This window comes from Ovis aries, chromosome 1 (genome assembly GCF_016772045.2).
Source record: "Ovis aries strain OAR_USU_Benz2616 breed Rambouillet chromosome 1, ARS-UI_Ramb_v3.0, whole genome shotgun sequence".
Classification (NCBI taxonomy): Eukaryota; Metazoa; Chordata; class Mammalia; order Artiodactyla; family Bovidae; genus Ovis; species Ovis aries.
This window is the reverse complement of record NC_056054.1, coordinates 70,379,814-70,399,232: the sequence shown is the minus strand read 5'-3', so window position 1 is coordinate 70,399,232 and position 19,419 is coordinate 70,379,814. Positions and strand designations below refer to the sequence as shown.

Sequence of the window (19,419 nt, the reverse complement as noted above, 5' to 3'; positions counted from 1 at the left end):
TTCAGAAAACGAAGATCATGGCATCCGGTCCCATCACTTCATGGGAAATAGATGGGAAAACAGTGGAAACAGTGTCAGACTTTTTTTTTTTTTTGGCTCCAAAATCACTGCAGATGGTGACTATAGCCATGAAATTAAAAGACGCTTACTCCTTGGAAGAAAAGTTATGACCAACCTAGATAGCATATTCAAAAGTGGAGACATTACTTTGCCAACTAGTCAAGGCTATGGTTTTTCCTGTGGTTGTGTATGGATGTGAGAGTTGGACTGTGAAGAAGGCTGAGTGCCGAAGAACTGATGCTTTTGAACTGTGGTGTTGGAGAAGACTCTTGAGAGTCCCTCGGACTGCAAGGAGATCCAACCAGTAGTCCATTCTGAAGGAGATCAGCCCTGGGATTTCTTCGGAAGGAATGATGCTAAAGCTGAAACTCCAGTACTTTGGCCACCTCATGTGAAGAGCTGACTCACTGGAAAAGACTCTAATGCTGGGAGGGATTGGGGGCAGGAGGAGAAGGGGACAACAGAGGATGAAATGGCTGGATGGCATCATGGACTCGATGGACGTGAGTCTGACTGAACTCCGGGAGATGGTGATGAACAGGGAGGCCTGGCGTGCTGCGATTCATGGGGTCGCAGAGTCGGACACGACTGAGCTACTGAACTGAACTGATACATATATCCCCTCCCTTTTGAAACTCCCTATCTCCCTTCCCACCCCACCCCTCTAGGTTGATACAGAGCCCCTGTTTTAGTTTCCTGAGCCATATAGCAAATTCCCATTGGCTATCTATTTTACATATGGTAATAGAAGTTTTCATGTTACTCTTTCTATTTATCTCACCCTCTCCTCTCCTCTCCTCTCCTCTCCCCATGTCAGTAAATCTCTTCTCTATGTCTGCTTCTCCACTGTTGTCCTGTAAATAAATTCTTCAGTACCATTTTTCTAGATGAAAGAACTGTACACAGAAAACTATAAGACACTAATGAAAGAAATCAAAGATGACATAAACAGATGGAGGGATATTCCATGTTCCTGGGTAGGAAGAATCGATATTGTGAAAATGAGTATATGACCAAACACAATCTACAGATTCAACGCGATCCCTATCAAAATACCAATGGCATTTTCACAGAACTAGAACAAAAAATTTCACAATTCATATGGAGACACAAAAGACCCCAAATAGCCAAAGCAGTCTTGAGAGAGAAGAATGGAGCTGGAGGAATCAAGCTTCCTGGCTTCAGGCTATACTACAAAGCTACAGTCATCAAGACAGTATGGCACTGGAACAAAAACAGAAATATAGACCAATGAAACAAGATAGAAAGCCCAGAAATAAACCCATGCACGTATGGGTACCTTATTTTGGATAAAGGAGGCAAGAATATACAATGGGGCAAAGACAGCCTCTTCAACAAATGGTGCTGGGAAAACTGGACAGCTACATGTAAAAGAATGAAATTAAAACACTTCCTAGACCTACATGTAAGACCAGAAACTATAAAACTCTTAGAGGAAAACATAGGCAGAACACTCGATGACATAAACCAAAGCAAGATCTTCTATGACCCACCTCCTAGAGTAATGGAAATAAAAACAAAGTAAACAAGTGGGACCTGATTAAACTTAAAAAAGCTGCACAGCAAAGGAAACTATAAGCAAGGTGAAAAGAAAACCCTCAGAATGGGAGAAAATAATAGCAAATGAGACAGCTGACAAAGGATTAATTTCCAAAATATACAAGCAGCTCATACAACTCAATAACAGAAAAACAAACAACCCAATCAAAAAGTGGGAAAAAGACCTAAACAGACATTTCTCCAAAGAAGACATATAGATGGCTAACAAACACATGAAAAGATGCTCAACACTGCTCATTATTAGAGAAATGCAAATCAAAACTACAATGAGGTATCACCTCATACCGGTGAGAATGGCCCTCATCAAAAAGTCTACAAACAATAAATGCTGGAGAGGGTGTGGAGAAAAGGGAATGCTCTTACACTGCTGGTGGGAATGTAAATTGATACAGTCACTATGGAATACAGTATGGCGAGTCCTTAAAAAACTAGGAATAAAACTACCATATAACCCAGCAATTCCACTCCTAGGCATATACCCTGAGGAAACCAAAACTGAAAGAGACACATGTATACCATTGTTCACTGCAGCACTATTTACAATAGCTAGAACATGGAAGCAAGCTAGATGTCCATCAACCGATGAATGGATAAAGCTGTTGAATATTACTCAGCCATAAAAAGGAATGCATTTGAGTCAGTTCTAATAAGGTGGATGAATTTAGAACCTATTGTACAGAGTGAAGTGAGTCAGGGAGGGAAAGATAAATACCGTATTCTAACACATATATATGGAATCATTATCATCATTTTGATCATTTTATTTCTTGTGGGGAAATTTCTAACAATTGATTCAATATCTTTAATGGTTAAAAAACTAAGGTTTTCAATTTATTCTTAAGTTAGTTTTGTTAAACTTTATTTTGTTGGAAAAGCATTAAGTTTTCAAATGTATTATCGTAAAATGGTTCACAGTACTTGGTCTTATTTCTTAAATCATAGCTAAATCTGTAATTTAGGGGACACTTTTCAATTCCAATATTGGTTTTTGTGGATTAATTTTCTCCTGGATTAATCTTATGTAATGCCCATTATCTTGGCCAGTGTGAGGGAAAAAAAAAACCAGATCTGGATTTTTGGGATTCTCTATTGTTTCATTGTTTTCTGTATATCCGTTTCACCCTTTATTATTTAAATACTTCTGTTTTTCTTCTGATGCTCTTATATGTTCTTTTCCTGACTATATAAATTTAATGTTTTAGTTTACTCATATACTAATCTTAATACATGAACAGGAGACTAAAAATTTTCTTCTAAGAATATCTTTGGCTACAGCCCACAAGCTGCAATATGAAACACTTTTTGTATCAGTTCTAAGTCTTCCAATTTTCATCATAATTTTTTCAGTGATCCACGAGTATCGAGAAGGCTGATTTTACATTTTCAAACTACATGGTTTTCAGGGAGGGAGGACTATGGCGGGGTATAGGGCTGTCATATATAATTTAATGACATGAGGATGATATGTATGACATAAATATTTTTATCTTTGTTAAAATTCATGTTTTCTGGCAGAATAAGGTAACAAAGTATAAATATTCTAGGAGTGTCTAAAAGAATGCACATTCTCAAATGGTTGGCTACAAGATTCCATATATACATCCATTAGGTTAATAGTCACTAAACTCTTCAGCTTCTTACTTTTTTGTTGCTTAATCTAACAATTCTAGTAAATCAGCAAAAGTATTCCCTGTATGATTACAAATTTGTTCATTTCTACTTGAAATTTTATTTTCTTTATGTACTTTGGGACTATATTATTAGATATGTTATGAATCTTTATAACTTCCTGCTGAAGTGTTACCTAAACATTACATATGTATATGTATACACACATGTGCGTGCGTGCTTAGTCACTTCGGTCGTGTCCAACTCTCTGTGACCCCATGGAGGAGCCTACCAGGCTCCTCCGTCCATGGGATTCTCCAGGCAAGAGCACCGGAGTGGGCTGCCATTTCTCTCTCCATATATATACATATGCTGCAGCTGCTGTGGCTAAGTCACGTCAGTCATGTCCGACTGTGTGTGACCCCATAGACAGCAGCCCACCAGGCTCCCCCGTCCCTGGGATTCTCCAGGCAAGAACACTGGAGTGGGTTGCCATTTCCTTCTCCAATGCATGAAAGTGAAAAGTGAAAGGGAAGTCACTCAGTTGTGTCCGACTCTTAGAGACCCCATGGACTGCAGCCTACCAAGCTCCTCCATCCATGGGATTTTCCAGGCAAGACTACTGGAGTGAGTCACCAGTGCCTTCTCTGATATATACATATATATATATATAAATACAGGAGTTCTTTTTAACTCTAGCAATGCTTTTTGTACTTAAATCTACTCTGTGATATTAATATAACTATACCAATTTGTTTTTTGCCTAAAATATTTACTTTCATTCCTTTGCATTCATCTTTTCTGTGTCCTTATGTGTTTTTTTAAAAAAATATAAAATGTTGCATTTAATTTCTGCTATACTGCAAAGTGACACAGTTATACATATATATTCTTTTTTCATATTGTTTTCCATTATGGTTTAATCACAGGATATTCAATATAGTTTCCTGTCCTATACAGCAGGACCTTGTTATTTATTCTGTGTCTTTATATTTTAAGTATCTCTCTTCTAAACTGTATAAAGCTAACAATATCTGCCTTACACTGGCTTTTTAATCCATCTGATTAATCTCTACCCTCAAAAAAGTCTTTGTAAAGGTTTTGATATTTCAATTTTAGAATGTCAATATTCATTCTAGTTCTTCAAAAAGTTCCAAGAGTCTTCATGTCACATTTCTACCTAAAAATCTGAATTGATGATTTATGCTTCCTAGGTTAAAATACAAATCCTTTGGCATAAAACACAAAGCCATTTACAGTCTGGACCAAGCCTGTCTTTTTCCTTACATCCTACTATATCATCCATTTATAAGTACACAAAATTCCTAGTGTTCTTTAGAAAAGATGTTCTTTTGTATTTCTCTGCCTTTCCACATGTTGTCCAGGAGGCATGCACCCCTACTTATCCACCTTATGACAGCAAAGTCAGTACCCTACCCCTGGACTTCCCTGGTAGACCAGTGGATAAGAATCTGCCTTGTAACGTGGGGGACACAGGTTTGATTGATCCCTGGTCCAGGAAGATTTCACATGTCGGGGAATACCTGGGCCTGTGAGCCACAATTACTGAAGCCCATGCACACAAAGCCTGTTCTCCACAATAAGAGAAGGCACCGCAATGAGAAGTTTACACATGACAACTAGAGAGTAGCCAGCCCCTCTCTCTCCAAAAGGAGAAAGCCCATGTGAGCAATGAAGAATCAGTACAATCAAAAACAAAAAAAATCCCCTTCCATAAAAAATCATCTCTAAGTTCTACAGAGAACTAGTTGCTCTTTCTGTACTTTTCCTTAGCTATAAGGCTAGTCTTCATGTATTATATTGTTATTTTAAATATCTACGTACAAAAGGTTCATCTGAGTAAGTAAAGTCTGATTTTCAGAATATTCGACCACACAGTTTATATTTACCATAGCTACACTGGTTAGTGTTTATTATTTATGAAGCATCTTACATTTATTTTTTCATTTATCCCTCACAGCAAGACAATCAATATCATGTTGACTTAATATGAACAAAATGAGGTTCAAGAAGGTTAAATAGTTTCTTCAAGGTAACAAAGTCACTGAGACGTTAAAACCTGGCTGGTTTGACTCCAAAACTACACATTTCCACTAAGTAATAATGCCTACCAAATATATACTGTAACTTGAACTACACTAACCAAACACTGCTGAGAAAATATTCTTCCAAACTCACTTTAATGAAAAATGACATAGACAGGTTTTGAGCAGTTTTTAGAAGTTTAAATGAACATGCAAACAATTATTTATCTATATGACAACTTTTCAAAAATACTTTCTTCATAACATTACTTATATCATAGGATGAAATTTTAAAACATATTTTTGTTGCCAAAGAGGATAAAAATGCAGATTATGATTTTACCCTGTGTAAAAACTGTTACAATGACATTATTATATGGTAAAATCTCATTAAACTAAAAAGCTTTTATCTTTATTAGTTTAAAAGTTAATGAACATTCAAAATTAATAATTATCTGGTCAGTTATCTAGAAAACTTTATCTTAAGATATGGCTTTAAAGAAAAGACATGGCTTATATAAAATAGATATTTTCGCATTACTTATCTATTCCTAAAGGAAGACTAAACCACACTTTCTTATATATTTTATTTAAGAAATATGTAAATGTAATTTCATTGATAATCCTTATCAGGCTTTAAGGAATTAATCCCAATTCAAAATGCCAATAACATATAAAGCCTACTCGTGAAAATTTTAATCAAAAATTTTTAAAAATTACAGGACTAAAGACATTAAATTTTCCACTGACAAATTTCTGAAATTTTTTTTACTTAAAAAACTATGCAGAATTTTAAATAGGTACTATATATTCTTCGTTTTTCCCTAGAAATACAATTATTTCCTTTAAAAACACATACCTCTTTCCTTGTTTACTTTGTTCAAGTAAGTCCACCTTCAACCTTATACATTCCTCTTGGGACTTCTGCAAACTCTGTTCTTTTTCAATTACCATTTTCTGACTCTGCTCTAATTTATCTTCTGCCTCTCTATAAAATAAAGATACTTTTAAAGGCTGTTGAAGAGATTATTTCAGGTATGCAAGAACAGTTCAACGTCAGGAATTCTATTATTTTAAATCACTGAGTTAAGAGAAACAAATATTTAACATGAGGCAGAGAAAAGGCTTATACATCACTAGTATACTATGAGGTTTAACAAGGAATAAAAGGATGCTACCATCAAATGATAAATGTGTCTGAAACAAAAGCTGATATCCTATTTAATGATACCTAGAAGCATCAGGTACATTTCAGAAACTAGATAAGGATGACTATTATCACCACCATATCCAGTGATTTTTCTGACAGCTGCAATAAGCAAAAATGAAAAAGTAACAAGTATAAATTTCAGAAAAGAAAGACAAAATTCTTTTTTTGCTGATAATATCATTAGTTACCTGGAAAATCCCTGGAGAATCAAAATAAAAATCAGAATTTATTAGAGGTATGAGAAATAGTCCAATTACAAAATAATTATAGTATTATACAAAAAGCAGTAGCCTTCCTATATTCTATCAATGAACAGAATAAGAACAAATTGGGAATTGCCAGGCAGTTCACTGGTTAGGACTCTGCACTCTCATTCCCAAGGGCCTGAGTTCAATTCCAGGTCAGGGAACTAAGATCTCACATGCCACATGGCTAAAAAAAAAAAAAAAAAGAACAAGAACAAATTCACAACAACCAAAAATATAAAATACCTAGGAATAAATATATGCATTACTAAGAAAATTACAAAATTCTGATGGTCATGAGAGATGATTTTAGTGTGCATAAGAATCATCTGTAGGACTTGTTAAAACATAGACTGCTGGGTCCCAACTCCCAGAGTCTGTGATTCAGAAAGTCTGAGACCAGAATTGAGATTTGCATTTCTTACATGTTTCCAGATGATGCTCATACTGCTGGTCCCAGAATTAATCTTTGAGAATCACTAAAATGGAACAATATGCTATTTAATATGCACGTATTTCTCATATATTCAAAACAGAAAAGGAAGACAAATTACAAAGTGCCTGATTCCTTGTATGTCTTTGAATTCCCATCAAAGTAGCGAGCATAACTATATAGGACAATAAGTAAACTAGTTCATATTAATGAGAACATATAAATAAATATCTCAGCTTAGATTTAGTCTTTTTTAGCTGCCATACAACTGCATGTATCCTGCAGCCAAGAATTATGATAAACTGAACACAGATTCATCAAGTTCTGCGACAGTCTATCTGTGTGTGCATGCTAAGTCACTTCAGTCATGTCTGACTCTTTGCAAACCCATGGGGTGTAGCCTGCCAGGGTCCTCCATCCATGGGATTTTCCAGGCATGAATACTGAAGTGGGTTGCCAATTCCTTCTCCAGGGATCTTCCTGATCCAGGGATTGAACCCGGGTCTCCTGCACTGCAGGCAGACTCTTTACCATCTAAGCCACCAGGGAAGCCTGGGTGGGGGTCAAAATTTAACAAGACGTATAAACAATAAGTATTTTAAAGCCATAAGTGGGCTTCTCAGGTGGTTCAGTGGTCAAGAATCCACTCACAATGCAAGAGACACAGGTTTGATCCCTGTCTGGGGAAGATCCCTTGGGGAAGGAAACGGTAACACACTCCAGTACCCTTGCCTGGGAAATGGCAACACACTCCAGTACCCTTGCCTGGAAAATCCCATGAACAGAGGAGCCTGGTGGGTTATAGTTCATGGTGTCATGAACAGACAGAACTTAGCAACTAAACAACATGAGATTTCATATGATAAAAACAGACATTGATAGCAATTTCCCAGATGAAAATATGGATGAGATTCACACACTCACATGATGTTACATTCTAATCAATGAAATGTGTTTTAAAAAAAAACGCTGTAAATCTTACCTCAAAACTTTATCTTGGGCTGAAACTTCTGCTTCCAAATTTATAATCTGTTCTTCTAAGATTGGTACATTGGCTGCCTGTTTTTGAGCAGATTCAAGCATAGAAACCTAAAGCAAAAAACAACTTTCAGAGCACTTTCTTTACAAAATAAATTAATCTATTTGCTCCTTAGTTTCTCTTATCATCTGACGGAAATTCAACAGAACTCCCCAGTCATTCTTCAATTGTGAAGCTCATCTTGTCTATCAACTTACACGGGCATGTCATCATCACAAGCCAGTCTCATGTAAGCTCCTCCCATTATCCTCAACTTAGTATCACAAGATAACTGGTTAACTATTTAGGGAAAATAAAAGAGAATCTCTACCAACACTAACTAAAAAGATTTCACATAAATTAGAAATTTAAATTTCAAAGATCAAATCATTTAAAATTACATAAAAATACTTATTGACTCTTTTTTAAAGCCTAAATTTAGAAAACATGACTACTAGAGAAAACCTAGAAAATACGACTTGGACTATGAAGAGTGTAAGATGATGGAAATCAACAACCTAATGGTGTCTGGAAAAGAACACTAAATATTCCCAGAAAAAGGAAGCATGAGGTATATAGTGCAGGACAGGGGTGAGGTCTAGAAGAGAAAACTTGGAACATAGTTCAAGATCTCTTTGATAAGTCCCTCCTTTTCCCACGCTCAGAATACCAGGAGTCAAAAGAGTCACCAAGAGCCTTCCACTTAAGAAGAGAGAGAGACAGTTTACTAATCTGGAGAAATTGAACAGGAAACATTCGGGACTCTTGAAACATTTTGTGGAATGATGAGCAGAAATGACGTAGAGCTAAAAAACAAAGAGATTAATACAGAATAGTCAGCTTCTAGCCTCCTATCCCACCTCATCTGGGGCTATCTCACAAGTAAGAAATCAAAGGATTCTTTGCTGCAGAAACTCAAGAACTTCAAAGTGAAAGACCTCACATATGGATACTGAATGGGAGAAGGAAGATTGCTCCCTACAAAAGAGCCACCTCTTCAACCATTACCAACAAATGAAGCTCAATGGACAACAAATCTCACATTTGCAGAGAGAGTTTCCAAACAGCATTTAAGTGCCTTCTCTTAAATAAAAATAACCAGAACACCAACATCTGAGAGGTCAAAACAAAAGCTAAAAGCAACTGGCAGAAGCAAGGCAAATACATACATACACACACACACACACACACAAAAATCATTGAGAGAGCAATGACAGGATATTGCAAACACAAAACAATCAGAGAACATGAAAAGGCCTAGAAATTGAAAAATTATGACAGCCAAAACAGAAGATTCAATAGGATGACAACACTGAGGAAATCTCTGAAAAAGTACCATAGGAAGATAAAGAGATGGAAAATACCAGGGAAAAACTTGAAAGATTTAAAGGACCAATCAGGTTGGGAAAGACAAAAGAAAGAAAACAAAGGGAAGAAAATAATCAAGATTACATAAGAAAAATTTCAGGGACCAAAGGACACAAGATTTCAACCAGAAGATCTTTATGTAACCAGTACAATAAATAACAAAGGTCTACTCAAAGATAAATCACTATGAAATTTTAAAACACCATGGAAAGAAGGAAAATACTGAAAGCTATCATAAATGGAAAAACAAAGGAAAGATATATTACACGCTAGGAAATGTAATTCACAATGGAATTAAACATTCCAGACACACACTAGAGGATATAAGACAAGAAAGCAGTGTCCTAAAAACTCTGGGGTAAAATAATTTTCATTCTAGAATTCAATCAAGTGCTGGGGAGAAATTAAGACATCTCAAACAGGCAAGGAAGTACTGTAAAATATGCTTCAACTAAAGAAAGAGTAAACCAAGAAAGTCAACATGAGATCCAGGAAACCGTAAACACAACCTGGAAGAACATCAAAAAGACGTCCCAGACGACAGCTGGGCAGCAGGCCAGCAGGCCTGAAGGGTAATAAGCCCAGAATGGACAACACATCAAGATCCAGAACTGTAACTACTATACAGACTTTGCTAAAAGGTCAATTATGAATATGTTGTCCAGTACAAAGGGGAGCAAAAGATTTCCAAAAGCGGCACATACGCAACATCAAAGCTGAGACCAGCCCTTGAAAAGGCAATCTCCCTAAAAAATATTTTATTAAGCAATTTAGAAAATGCTGAGATGGGGGACTTTCCTGGTGGTCCAGTAGTTAAGAATCTACCCTTCAATGCAGGGTACACAGGTTCAAATTCTGATCAGGGAACTAAGTTCCACATGCTGTGAGGGAACTAAGCCCACATACCACACCTGGAGAGCCCAAGCGCCAGATCTACTGAGCCCATGCTCTTCAACAAGAGAAGGACACCCCAAGGAAGATCCAGCATAGCCAAAATGAAATAAAATAAAATTCAATAAGCCAAAATACCCCAGTTCTTAAAAAAAAGAAAAACTGAGAAGTATGCTGCTGCTGCTGCTAAGTCGCTTCAGTCGTGTCCGACTCTGTGCAACCCCATGGATGGCAGCCCACTAGGCTCCTCTGTCCCTGAGATTCTCCAGTCAAGAATACTAGAGTGGGTTGCCATTTCCTTTTCCAATGCATGAAAGTGAAAAGTGAAAGTGAAGTCGCTCAGTCATGTCTGACTCTTAGTGACCCCATGGACTGCAGCCTTATAAAATACAACTATCTTACTGCCTAGAATAACCATTGGTGTATTTATATGGTTAAAGAAAGGAACATTTAAAATATCAATAGTTCAGTAGTTAACAGTAAAACTCTTAATAACTCTAACACTTCAAATAATTAAGCCTCTATGACTTTAAAAGAATCTATAGGGGACTAAAAAGTTAAAATATAATAAACAGACACATCAAAAGGAATGACAAATGCACTGAGAAGGTAAATCTCATGAGAAATCAAGAAAAATAAGATATTTTTGCCTCAAAGAAATTAGTTTGTTTTTTTTTTTTTAATCAGTAGACTACTGAATGTAGACAGAGTGCAGTAAATGCCTGAAAAAACTCTTTCTGTGTGATTTGACCATTCTGGAAATCTATCCCAGAAATAATCCCAAACACCAAAAAAGTTTTATGTTCACTGCAGCATTTTTCTCCTTAAGCACAATAGTGTACTTTGTTTTGTTTGAAAAGAACAAAAGAAAAATAAAGACCTCCCATAACTGTACTACTTAAAACAATTATGTCTAAAAAACAGTCAAAGTCTCACTATGGCGCTCTAATAGTTCCCAGAGTTATAGCACAGCCTTTCTTTCCTTATATACATCATGTGTGTGTGTGTATATATATATATATATATATATATATATTTATACACACACACACGTACTAAAACACAAACATTTAGACAAATATGCTCATTTTACAAAAAACAAAGCAGATTAGTTACTGTGTATTTGTTTCTGCCACTAAATACTTCAGGTGAGTTTTGGAGTGCTGACTGTACAGATACCACTCTAAGTGCCTCTACAAATATCATCTAAACTTTACAAAGTCCCATGAAAGTCAAATAACTTTGCATTTTAATACTCATATATTGATATATGTTTTAGTACTGATATATTAATATATTATAGTACTGATACACTGATATATGCTTTCACCTTAGGTAACAAAAGTAAGCTTGGTAGCAATTAATTATATGCGTGCATATATAAATAAATATATATATTTACCAAGCCTCTATTACTGGACTGTTTCGTTTCTTCTAATTTTTTTGTACAATATCAATCATATAGAAAAATAAAGGAAACCACTTAAACAGGAGAGTTATTAAGTTATGGTATACTCACATAAGAAAACACTAATGCTACCATAAAAAAATCGTTGTTGGTAAAGCTAGGTAAATGCACCAAAAAATGCTTAGACTATATAAGAAGTATAAAACACAGGGAAAAAAAAAACTATTCAAATGTGCAACATTCAATTATATGATAAACCAATAAAGTAGTTTCTATATGGTAGAAACTGGGTTATCTTTCTCCCTTTTTTCTATTTTTGAAGTTTACAACAATGAGGATATATTATTGTAAAGAAGAAGATAAGTAAGCTATATATTTTCTTTGTACAAGAAGCAAAACCACACAAATTGGTAATCTTAAGAATTTTAAGAAGTTCTGACTTATCTAAATGCATAGATTATACAAGTTCCTCTAAATAATTCTCAAATATTAAATTCATATAAAATTGATTCTATAATAGCTTGATATATTATTACAATAAAAATCATTATATATAACACATTAAGGTAATACAAGGAATATTTTTCCAATTACAAATCTTAAGATGATTCTTTTCTGTTGGCATAGTCAGCATTTCAAGAAACATACTTTTGCTCTTGACTGTGTCAATTCAAAGTGGACAGATTCTATTTTAGTCATTAAAGAATGATTCTGTGAAACTAAACAAGCATTCTGTTGCCTAAGTTTATTAAGTTTCTCTCGAAGACTTCTGATTTCCTGATCCACAGGGGTAGAAGATGAAAACGACATCTGAAAAATGAAAAAGAACAATATATTTTGAATTACTTCACTAAGTATTATATATAATACAATGAACAATTATCAATAAAATGACTAAGTAGCTCAGAAAATTAGGTTAAGATACTTAGTGTTGGGGAAGATATGTGAGACAATCAGCACTCTCCTCAGCAGATGGTGAACAAGTAAGTAAACAAATTTGGCTTGTAAAACAGTGGTACACTTTGGAAAAGTTCTTGGTATTATCCAGTAAAGTTGAACATGTTAAGACGCAACAGTATTACTCCTGGGTATAAATCTGATAGAAACTTTTGTACCTGAAGATTATATAAAAATGGTAAGAACTGAAATGCCCATAACAACAAAATGGATAAATTATTCTTTGCGTGCTCAGTTGCTTCAGTTGTGTCCTACTCTTTGTGACCCTATGAACTGTAACCTGCCAGGCTCTTCTGTACATGGGATTCTCCAGGCAACAATACTGGAGTGGGTTGCCATGTCCTGCTCCAGGGGATCCTCCCAACCTAGGGATGGAACTCATGTCTCCTGCGGTTTCTGCATTGCAGGCGGATTCTTTACTACTGAGCCACTGTTAACTGTACATATATTTCTATTATACTTTTTTGAATATATATTTTATAATAAAGTATTTTAATTTTCATTCGTTGAGGTTTCCAAATCATGATTTAATTTTATTTTTTGAATAAGTAATGCATTTTTATAATTCAAAAGTCAGAACTATATATAAAAGAGTACATACAGAAGTATCATTCCCATGTATAGTAAATAGGTAACCATTTTTACAAGTTTCTTACTTATAAATTTTTGTATAACACAAATTAGACAGCAAAAAAACCAGAAACTCCTTCTATAGGAGAGTCATTAAGTTAGGATCTTAAATCTAGTCTTCTAGTGCTTCCATTGGAGAAGGCAATGGCACCCCACTCCAGTACTCTTGCTTGGAAAATCCCATGGGCGGAGGAGCCTGGTAGGCTGCAGTCCATGGGGTCGCTAAGAGTCAGAAACAACTGAGCGATTTCACTTTCACTTTTCACTTTCATACATTGGAGAAGGAAATGGCAACCCACTCCAGTGTTCTTGCCTGGAGAATCCCAGGGACGGGGGAGCCTGGTGGGCGGCTGTTTATGGGGTCGCACAGAGTCGGACACGACTGAAGCGACTTAGCAGCAGCAGCAGCAGTGCTTCCACATACATACACAAACAATACAAATTACCCACCCCCAACAACAGCTCTTATGCAAAACCAGAATATATCTATGGTTTTTCACTTCAACAATACATCCTGGCAATCTCTCCACAATCAATTCAGTGAGACACTCCTTTTTTCTTTTTATCCGTTTAGCTGCAGTATTCATTGCATATTTATTCAATATTTATTTATTACTGGACAACTGAGCTATTACTAGTCTTTTGTTAAGACAAACAAGGCCTCATTTTATACTTATGCAGGTAGCTTTCCAGGAATAGGATTTTCAAGTTAAAGGTAAACGAATTTGTGGTTTTGGTAAGTATTACCAAATGTCTCTCCACTGAGATTATATCACTTTGCATTTCTACCAGCAATGCATGAGAATGCCTATTTCCCCCTAATATCATCCACAAAATACAGTGCCAAACTCAGGATGTTTAATAATCTGGTAGTGAATTTCTCTTTTTATGACTGAGATTGAACTCTTTTTGTTTTCATTTCCTTTCCCATTCATGCCTTTTGCACATATTTCCACTGGTTTGATGATTTTTCCTTAATTCTAGGAGCTCTTTATATATTAAAGAGCTTTCATTTGTCTTTAATAGGCATTATCAATAGTTTTCCCCTTTCAATTTGTTTTTTTTTTATACTATAGCAACTTTATTTTTTTTTTTACAGTTAATAGGTTTTATTTTTTTCACATGTTATTTTTATTTATATATATATTTTTTTAATTTTAAAATCTTTAATTCTTACATGCGTTCCCAAACATGAACCCCCCTCCCACCTCCTTCCCCATAACATCTCTCTGGGTCATCCCCATGCAAGGTAAAACACAATGATGTCAATGAAGGCATATATACAATAAAAAGTCAACAATTTGAGTTAGGATACACATCAAATTTCTCAAAATTACATAATCCTTGTAGACAAGGAATTTGAATTCATTTTCTAAAGTGCAGGCTCAGATGGCTTCATCAAGCAGCTTCCTTACTAAAAGAAAATCTCTCAACTGCTAGCTTTCTTAAGTGGGAAGAGCAAATTTCTATCAAAAAAGTTTATCATGTACATATGTAACCATATGTATATATGAAGAAGGAATTCATAGGGTCTGGACTCCACTTCAGGCCTGTTCATGCTGATCATGCTCAGCCACCTTTCCAACGGACTCTGAACTCTGTGTTTAGTGCCTATGAAAACAACAACAGAAGGATAAGACCCCCTCCAGACAGGGGAACCTTGAAGATCGTATCTAGGTTACTCATCGCCTCAGAGAAACATACACTAATCACCCCTTCCTCCAGACAGGCCATAAAATTTTCTGTATCTATAGGAGTATAACCTCGGGTTTATTGATTATTGACTAATTGTTTGTTTGAGCACATGAGCACATAGCACGTGAATGATGGGGTTATTGGGATTGTATTTTCCTTGGTTTATGTAAGTCTAAAGGAATTTGGAGTGGTGGGTTCAGACATGTACACATTGGGTATAAAAGATTTTCACAAATGCTGCTTGGGGTCCTTGGCTAAGAGGAGACTCTGCCTTGGGCCTGCCGGTGTAACACACTGCACTCCACTATCTGCATTGTCCTTCTGAGTGAGTTTGTTTCCCAGAATGCATGGCTACAACATATACGCATGCTGGCAGTGGGGTAATAAAAAATGGGAGGAAGACAGAGGAAAAGGAGATAAAGGGTTGAGTAAGACAGAGGAGTACACATAGCAAGAAAGAGAATACAAGTGAATAAAAAAGAGGAAGAAAGAGTGAGTTTCAGACCAGGACAGACGTCTAACATCATCCACAAAATTTAGATATAATGAATGGAGCACGTGACCCGTGCTAAACAGCAATATACTTCAATCACTTAATAAGCCATGATTACCTATTATGTACATGGTATGGTATAAAATCAAGGGGGTTACAGAGAAAACAAGACATTCAATTGCAAAAAGGTAATAAATATAGAAGTTTTAAAATAGAGTAATACATCAAAATAGCTACTGTATTAAATACCACTTAACTTCAAAGAGTCTTGAGCACTATAGTAAGAGACTATGGAAAACATAAATTAGGCATTTGAAAAAAAAACTCAGAGAAAAAGTATTTTAAATAGGCAGGTCTAAAACTACTTTTAGGTAGGCAGGTCTAAAAATGATAACCTTATCTCTTGGCTTTTTTTGAAAATCAGTACCACTATTGGGCATTTTACAAACTCTTTTATGAGGTGAGTAATTCAAAAGTCCGAGATGGCTAGGATGAGAAAGATCTTCCAAAATAAGTCTTTCAGACCTTGAGAGATGAGGAGCATAATCAGAATTTTCACTTGGACTAACACTAGAAAAAAAAAGAAAAAGTACATTTTAGTTCTTAGATACTTTTAAGTATTTACTGTAAATTTCTACATATTAAGTAAGAAAATAGAAAAGCACCTGAAATATTGCTGGAAATCAGATTCCAGAAAGGAACTTGAGGCATTTCAATTAAATTTTCAATAAACCACAATTAGTTTTAAAACTAGCAATCTATGTTTCTGGAGCCTCTATGCTAGAGTTACTTAAGATTCAAAAAAGTCATGATAATAAAAGATTAGTTAAGCCTACACATATATTTTATACTGAGTCCTAATATATTAAAGGTCTTAATTTGTAAATACTTCTATAATAGTTCTGTTCTTCTTCCTAAACTGAAAGCTATATTCAAAATTATTATTTTTTAAATTATGGAGCATTATTCCCTATTCTGGACACACGAGAAACACAGCAAACAATAATGATATTCAAAAATTTTACATTCATCAGTTAAAGTCCTAAGTTAGAGTTCTATACATAAGTTTACTCACTCACCTAGATAACTCTTCCCCTAAACTCTGCAAACTCCATTCTGTTATCTTCAGTTCATGTCTTAAGGAAGCAACATTTGCCAGCAAACTTTCTTCTTCATTATCTTTATTATAGAAGTCTGATGAACTAGATTCCATTTCTTAAAAAAAGAAATTAATTTCTTGTACCTTGCCTGAAAGAATCTGTGATGTCAGTCAAAATTCTCTCACACTAATAAAACTTAACTCAAGTTATTATTTTTCTATTTCAAATGTTGTGAAATCTTTCATGGTAATTTTAAACAAAGCAAAACAGCCAGCAATAATCAATTTCTCTGCAGGGTAAAGCCATAATGGAAAGTTCAACAAAATTTCAATGAATCAATTTTTCATTTAAGCCAGGGACTACAATTCCCCTTTTCCAACCATCTTCAATGTTTCTAAGAAGTGTGTAAACTGTTTCTATTTGATGTTAAAGATGAAGAAACTAAGAATGAGCCAAATAACTTGCTTGCGTGTGTGCGCGTGCTCAATCACGTCTGACTCTTTCCAACTCCATGGACTGTAGGCCGCCAGGTTCCTCTGTTCGTGTAATTTTCCAAACAAGAAATACTGGAGTGGGCTGCCATTTCCTTCTCTAAATAACTTACTCAAGCTCACACAAACTGTAAATGGTGGAACCAAGATTTGAACCTAGGCCATCATGACACAAAGATCTTTTAATTATGTCACACTGTGGTTTTCTTATTTATTATAAATTAATTTCAGTATGAAGTGTTTGAACTTGATCATGTTATAAGCTCTGAACATCTGACAAAACTGGTATCATAACATTCATATTTTCCTAAAGGTAATTTATTACCAGATAAAGGTTATCGCCTTCTATTCACCATGGCTATAAATTTAAAACCATATATTCACATTCACATAACAACCACAGAGATCAAAATGACATTTAGCAGGTTAACTCACAAAAATAAATAGGAAAAGTTTTTGTTTCTTCAACTGATGGTATCTTAAGGGTTGTCAAATTCTCTACTAAGTAGCTTTGCATATTAAAAAATCATGATAAATACATTTTATTACTAATAATTAATATTCATAATTATTGTGTACTAAGACATATTATTAATAATACAACTTAAATGAAAGCTTTACAGTCTCTACTACTCCATCTTCCTGCATAATCTTTAAATTACATTCCTCTTCCAGATCCCATTTACCTTTGTCATTGAAGCTTCTTTCTGATCACCCTTCTAGAATTCTGATGACATCTCAAGCTCCAAAAGGTTTGGAGTCCTGTGTATTATAGTCAGGACTCTAAGGCACTTACAGAAACCCAATATTTTCAGTGACTAAACGATGATTACAAAACTGTCCTTCTTTCCCCTCACCTAGCTAAATTAACAAATTTACTCCACACTCAAAATTTCTCAGATGAGGAAGATTAAAAAGAAAACCTTCATCTTACTGGAATAAACTGTTGCACGAAATTATATACTATGGAATCTTGGTAAAGAAAATATTTCTTGCCTCTTCCCTCTTTTGTTTCCAAAAATTTGCTTCTGCTTAAATGAGAAGACTCTCCCAAACAAAGGTTCAGGTCCCCACTCTGTTTTTTTCCAGCAACTCTAGTTACCTACAGGAGGGTGAAGGAAGAAGGGTAAAGAAAATTTAGGCAAATTCTAACATGCCATTTTGTTTCAACTGAATCAGGTTTATGTAAATTTTAACCCAAGAATTCTCTCACCCTTTTAAAGGATCAATGAAAACGTTTGATATGCAAAGATATTTTCATTTTCCTAGTGGGCCATTTAATACCCTCAAAGATTTCTCCTCCCTTCAACTTAGTTATAAAAGTCTAGCTTCATCGCCTGTACATACGCGAAAAAGCACATCATGCTTCTTACAGGCCCTGACATCTTCGGGCCTTAATTACAATGTGTTTGCAGGCATACACAGGCACACACATCACACCGAAGAACAAGTGTTCATTATACTCGCTGTATGTAAAAAAAGATGGGCTGTAGTCGAAAAGGATTCCGCATTTTGGAAGGCCATTCAAGGCTTTATATCGTATTGTTCTGTATCAAGAATGCTCAGTTTGATAGGACTGGTCCTTCGTTCATCTGGAAGCAGTGGAGGAAAACATGAACAACTTCCTTCCCGATTTTTCTTCTACTAAAATACGACCCTGCAGAGGAGCGTGAGCCGCGAGGGCGACGACTAGATTAAACGCATCCAAGGGAACAGAGAGGGAAACACCTGTACCTCCTCAGGCCAGTTCCCACCCTCCAGGGGCAGTCGCTCACCACAAGTCGTAGCTGTGAGAGAGACCCACCGACGACGGCGCACGCCGCGCTCTCCTCTCCGTTCGGAAACCTACGACCCTCTCCCCGGCCCCAAGCGCCGAACGCCAAACACACTATGGGAATCCCGGTTGCGCCGAGTTCGAACAGCCGCGGGAACCGTTGGGAACGCACCTCCCCAACCGCAGCCCCGCCCCCCGCGCAGCCTTAGCGTGAATCGACGCCGGACGCGCGGGGCTTGTCGGGGATTGTGGTCTGAGAGCAAGTCCGAGCCTGCCTACCCAGAACTACATTTCCCACAGTTACCACCAAGACGCCCATTGGTGTGAGGCCCGGCATGGGAAGCTGCGGAGGTCTGGGTGTCAGGCGGTCCGCGCTGGCGCGGTGCCTGAGGGAACCAAGACCTAGGAGGGT

The 19,419-nt window shown here is 36.1% G+C and overlaps 1 protein-coding gene across 26 annotated transcripts in view; it reads right to left on the bottom strand.

Annotated features, from left to right (window-relative positions):
- Positions 1-19,191, bottom strand: part of CCDC18 (coiled-coil domain containing 18) — a 110,259-nt gene extending 91,068 nt beyond the window's left edge. For 10 of the 26 annotated variants that reach the window (XM_042251057.2, XM_060411737.1, XM_015092120.4 and 7 more), the window contains exons 1-7: positions 19,009-19,191; positions 18,230-18,335; positions 16,722-16,857; positions 16,038-16,212; positions 12,516-12,677; positions 8,165-8,271; positions 6,154-6,282 (exon numbers count right to left, since the gene is read on the bottom strand). In XM_042251057.2, coding sequence (XP_042106991.2) covers positions 6,154-6,282; positions 8,165-8,271; positions 12,516-12,677; positions 16,038-16,212; positions 16,722-16,855 — 707 coding nt within the window. In that variant the 5' untranslated portion in view covers positions 16,856-16,857; positions 18,230-18,335; positions 19,009-19,191. Of the gene's footprint in view, positions 1-6,153; positions 6,283-7,174; positions 7,229-8,164; positions 8,272-12,515; positions 12,678-16,037; positions 18,336-19,008 lie in introns of those variants that run through there. The other 16 variants (XM_060411793.1, XM_027972209.3, XM_060411822.1 and 13 more) reach the window with 9 other exon arrangements.
- Positions 19,192-19,419: the final 228 nt, after the last annotated feature.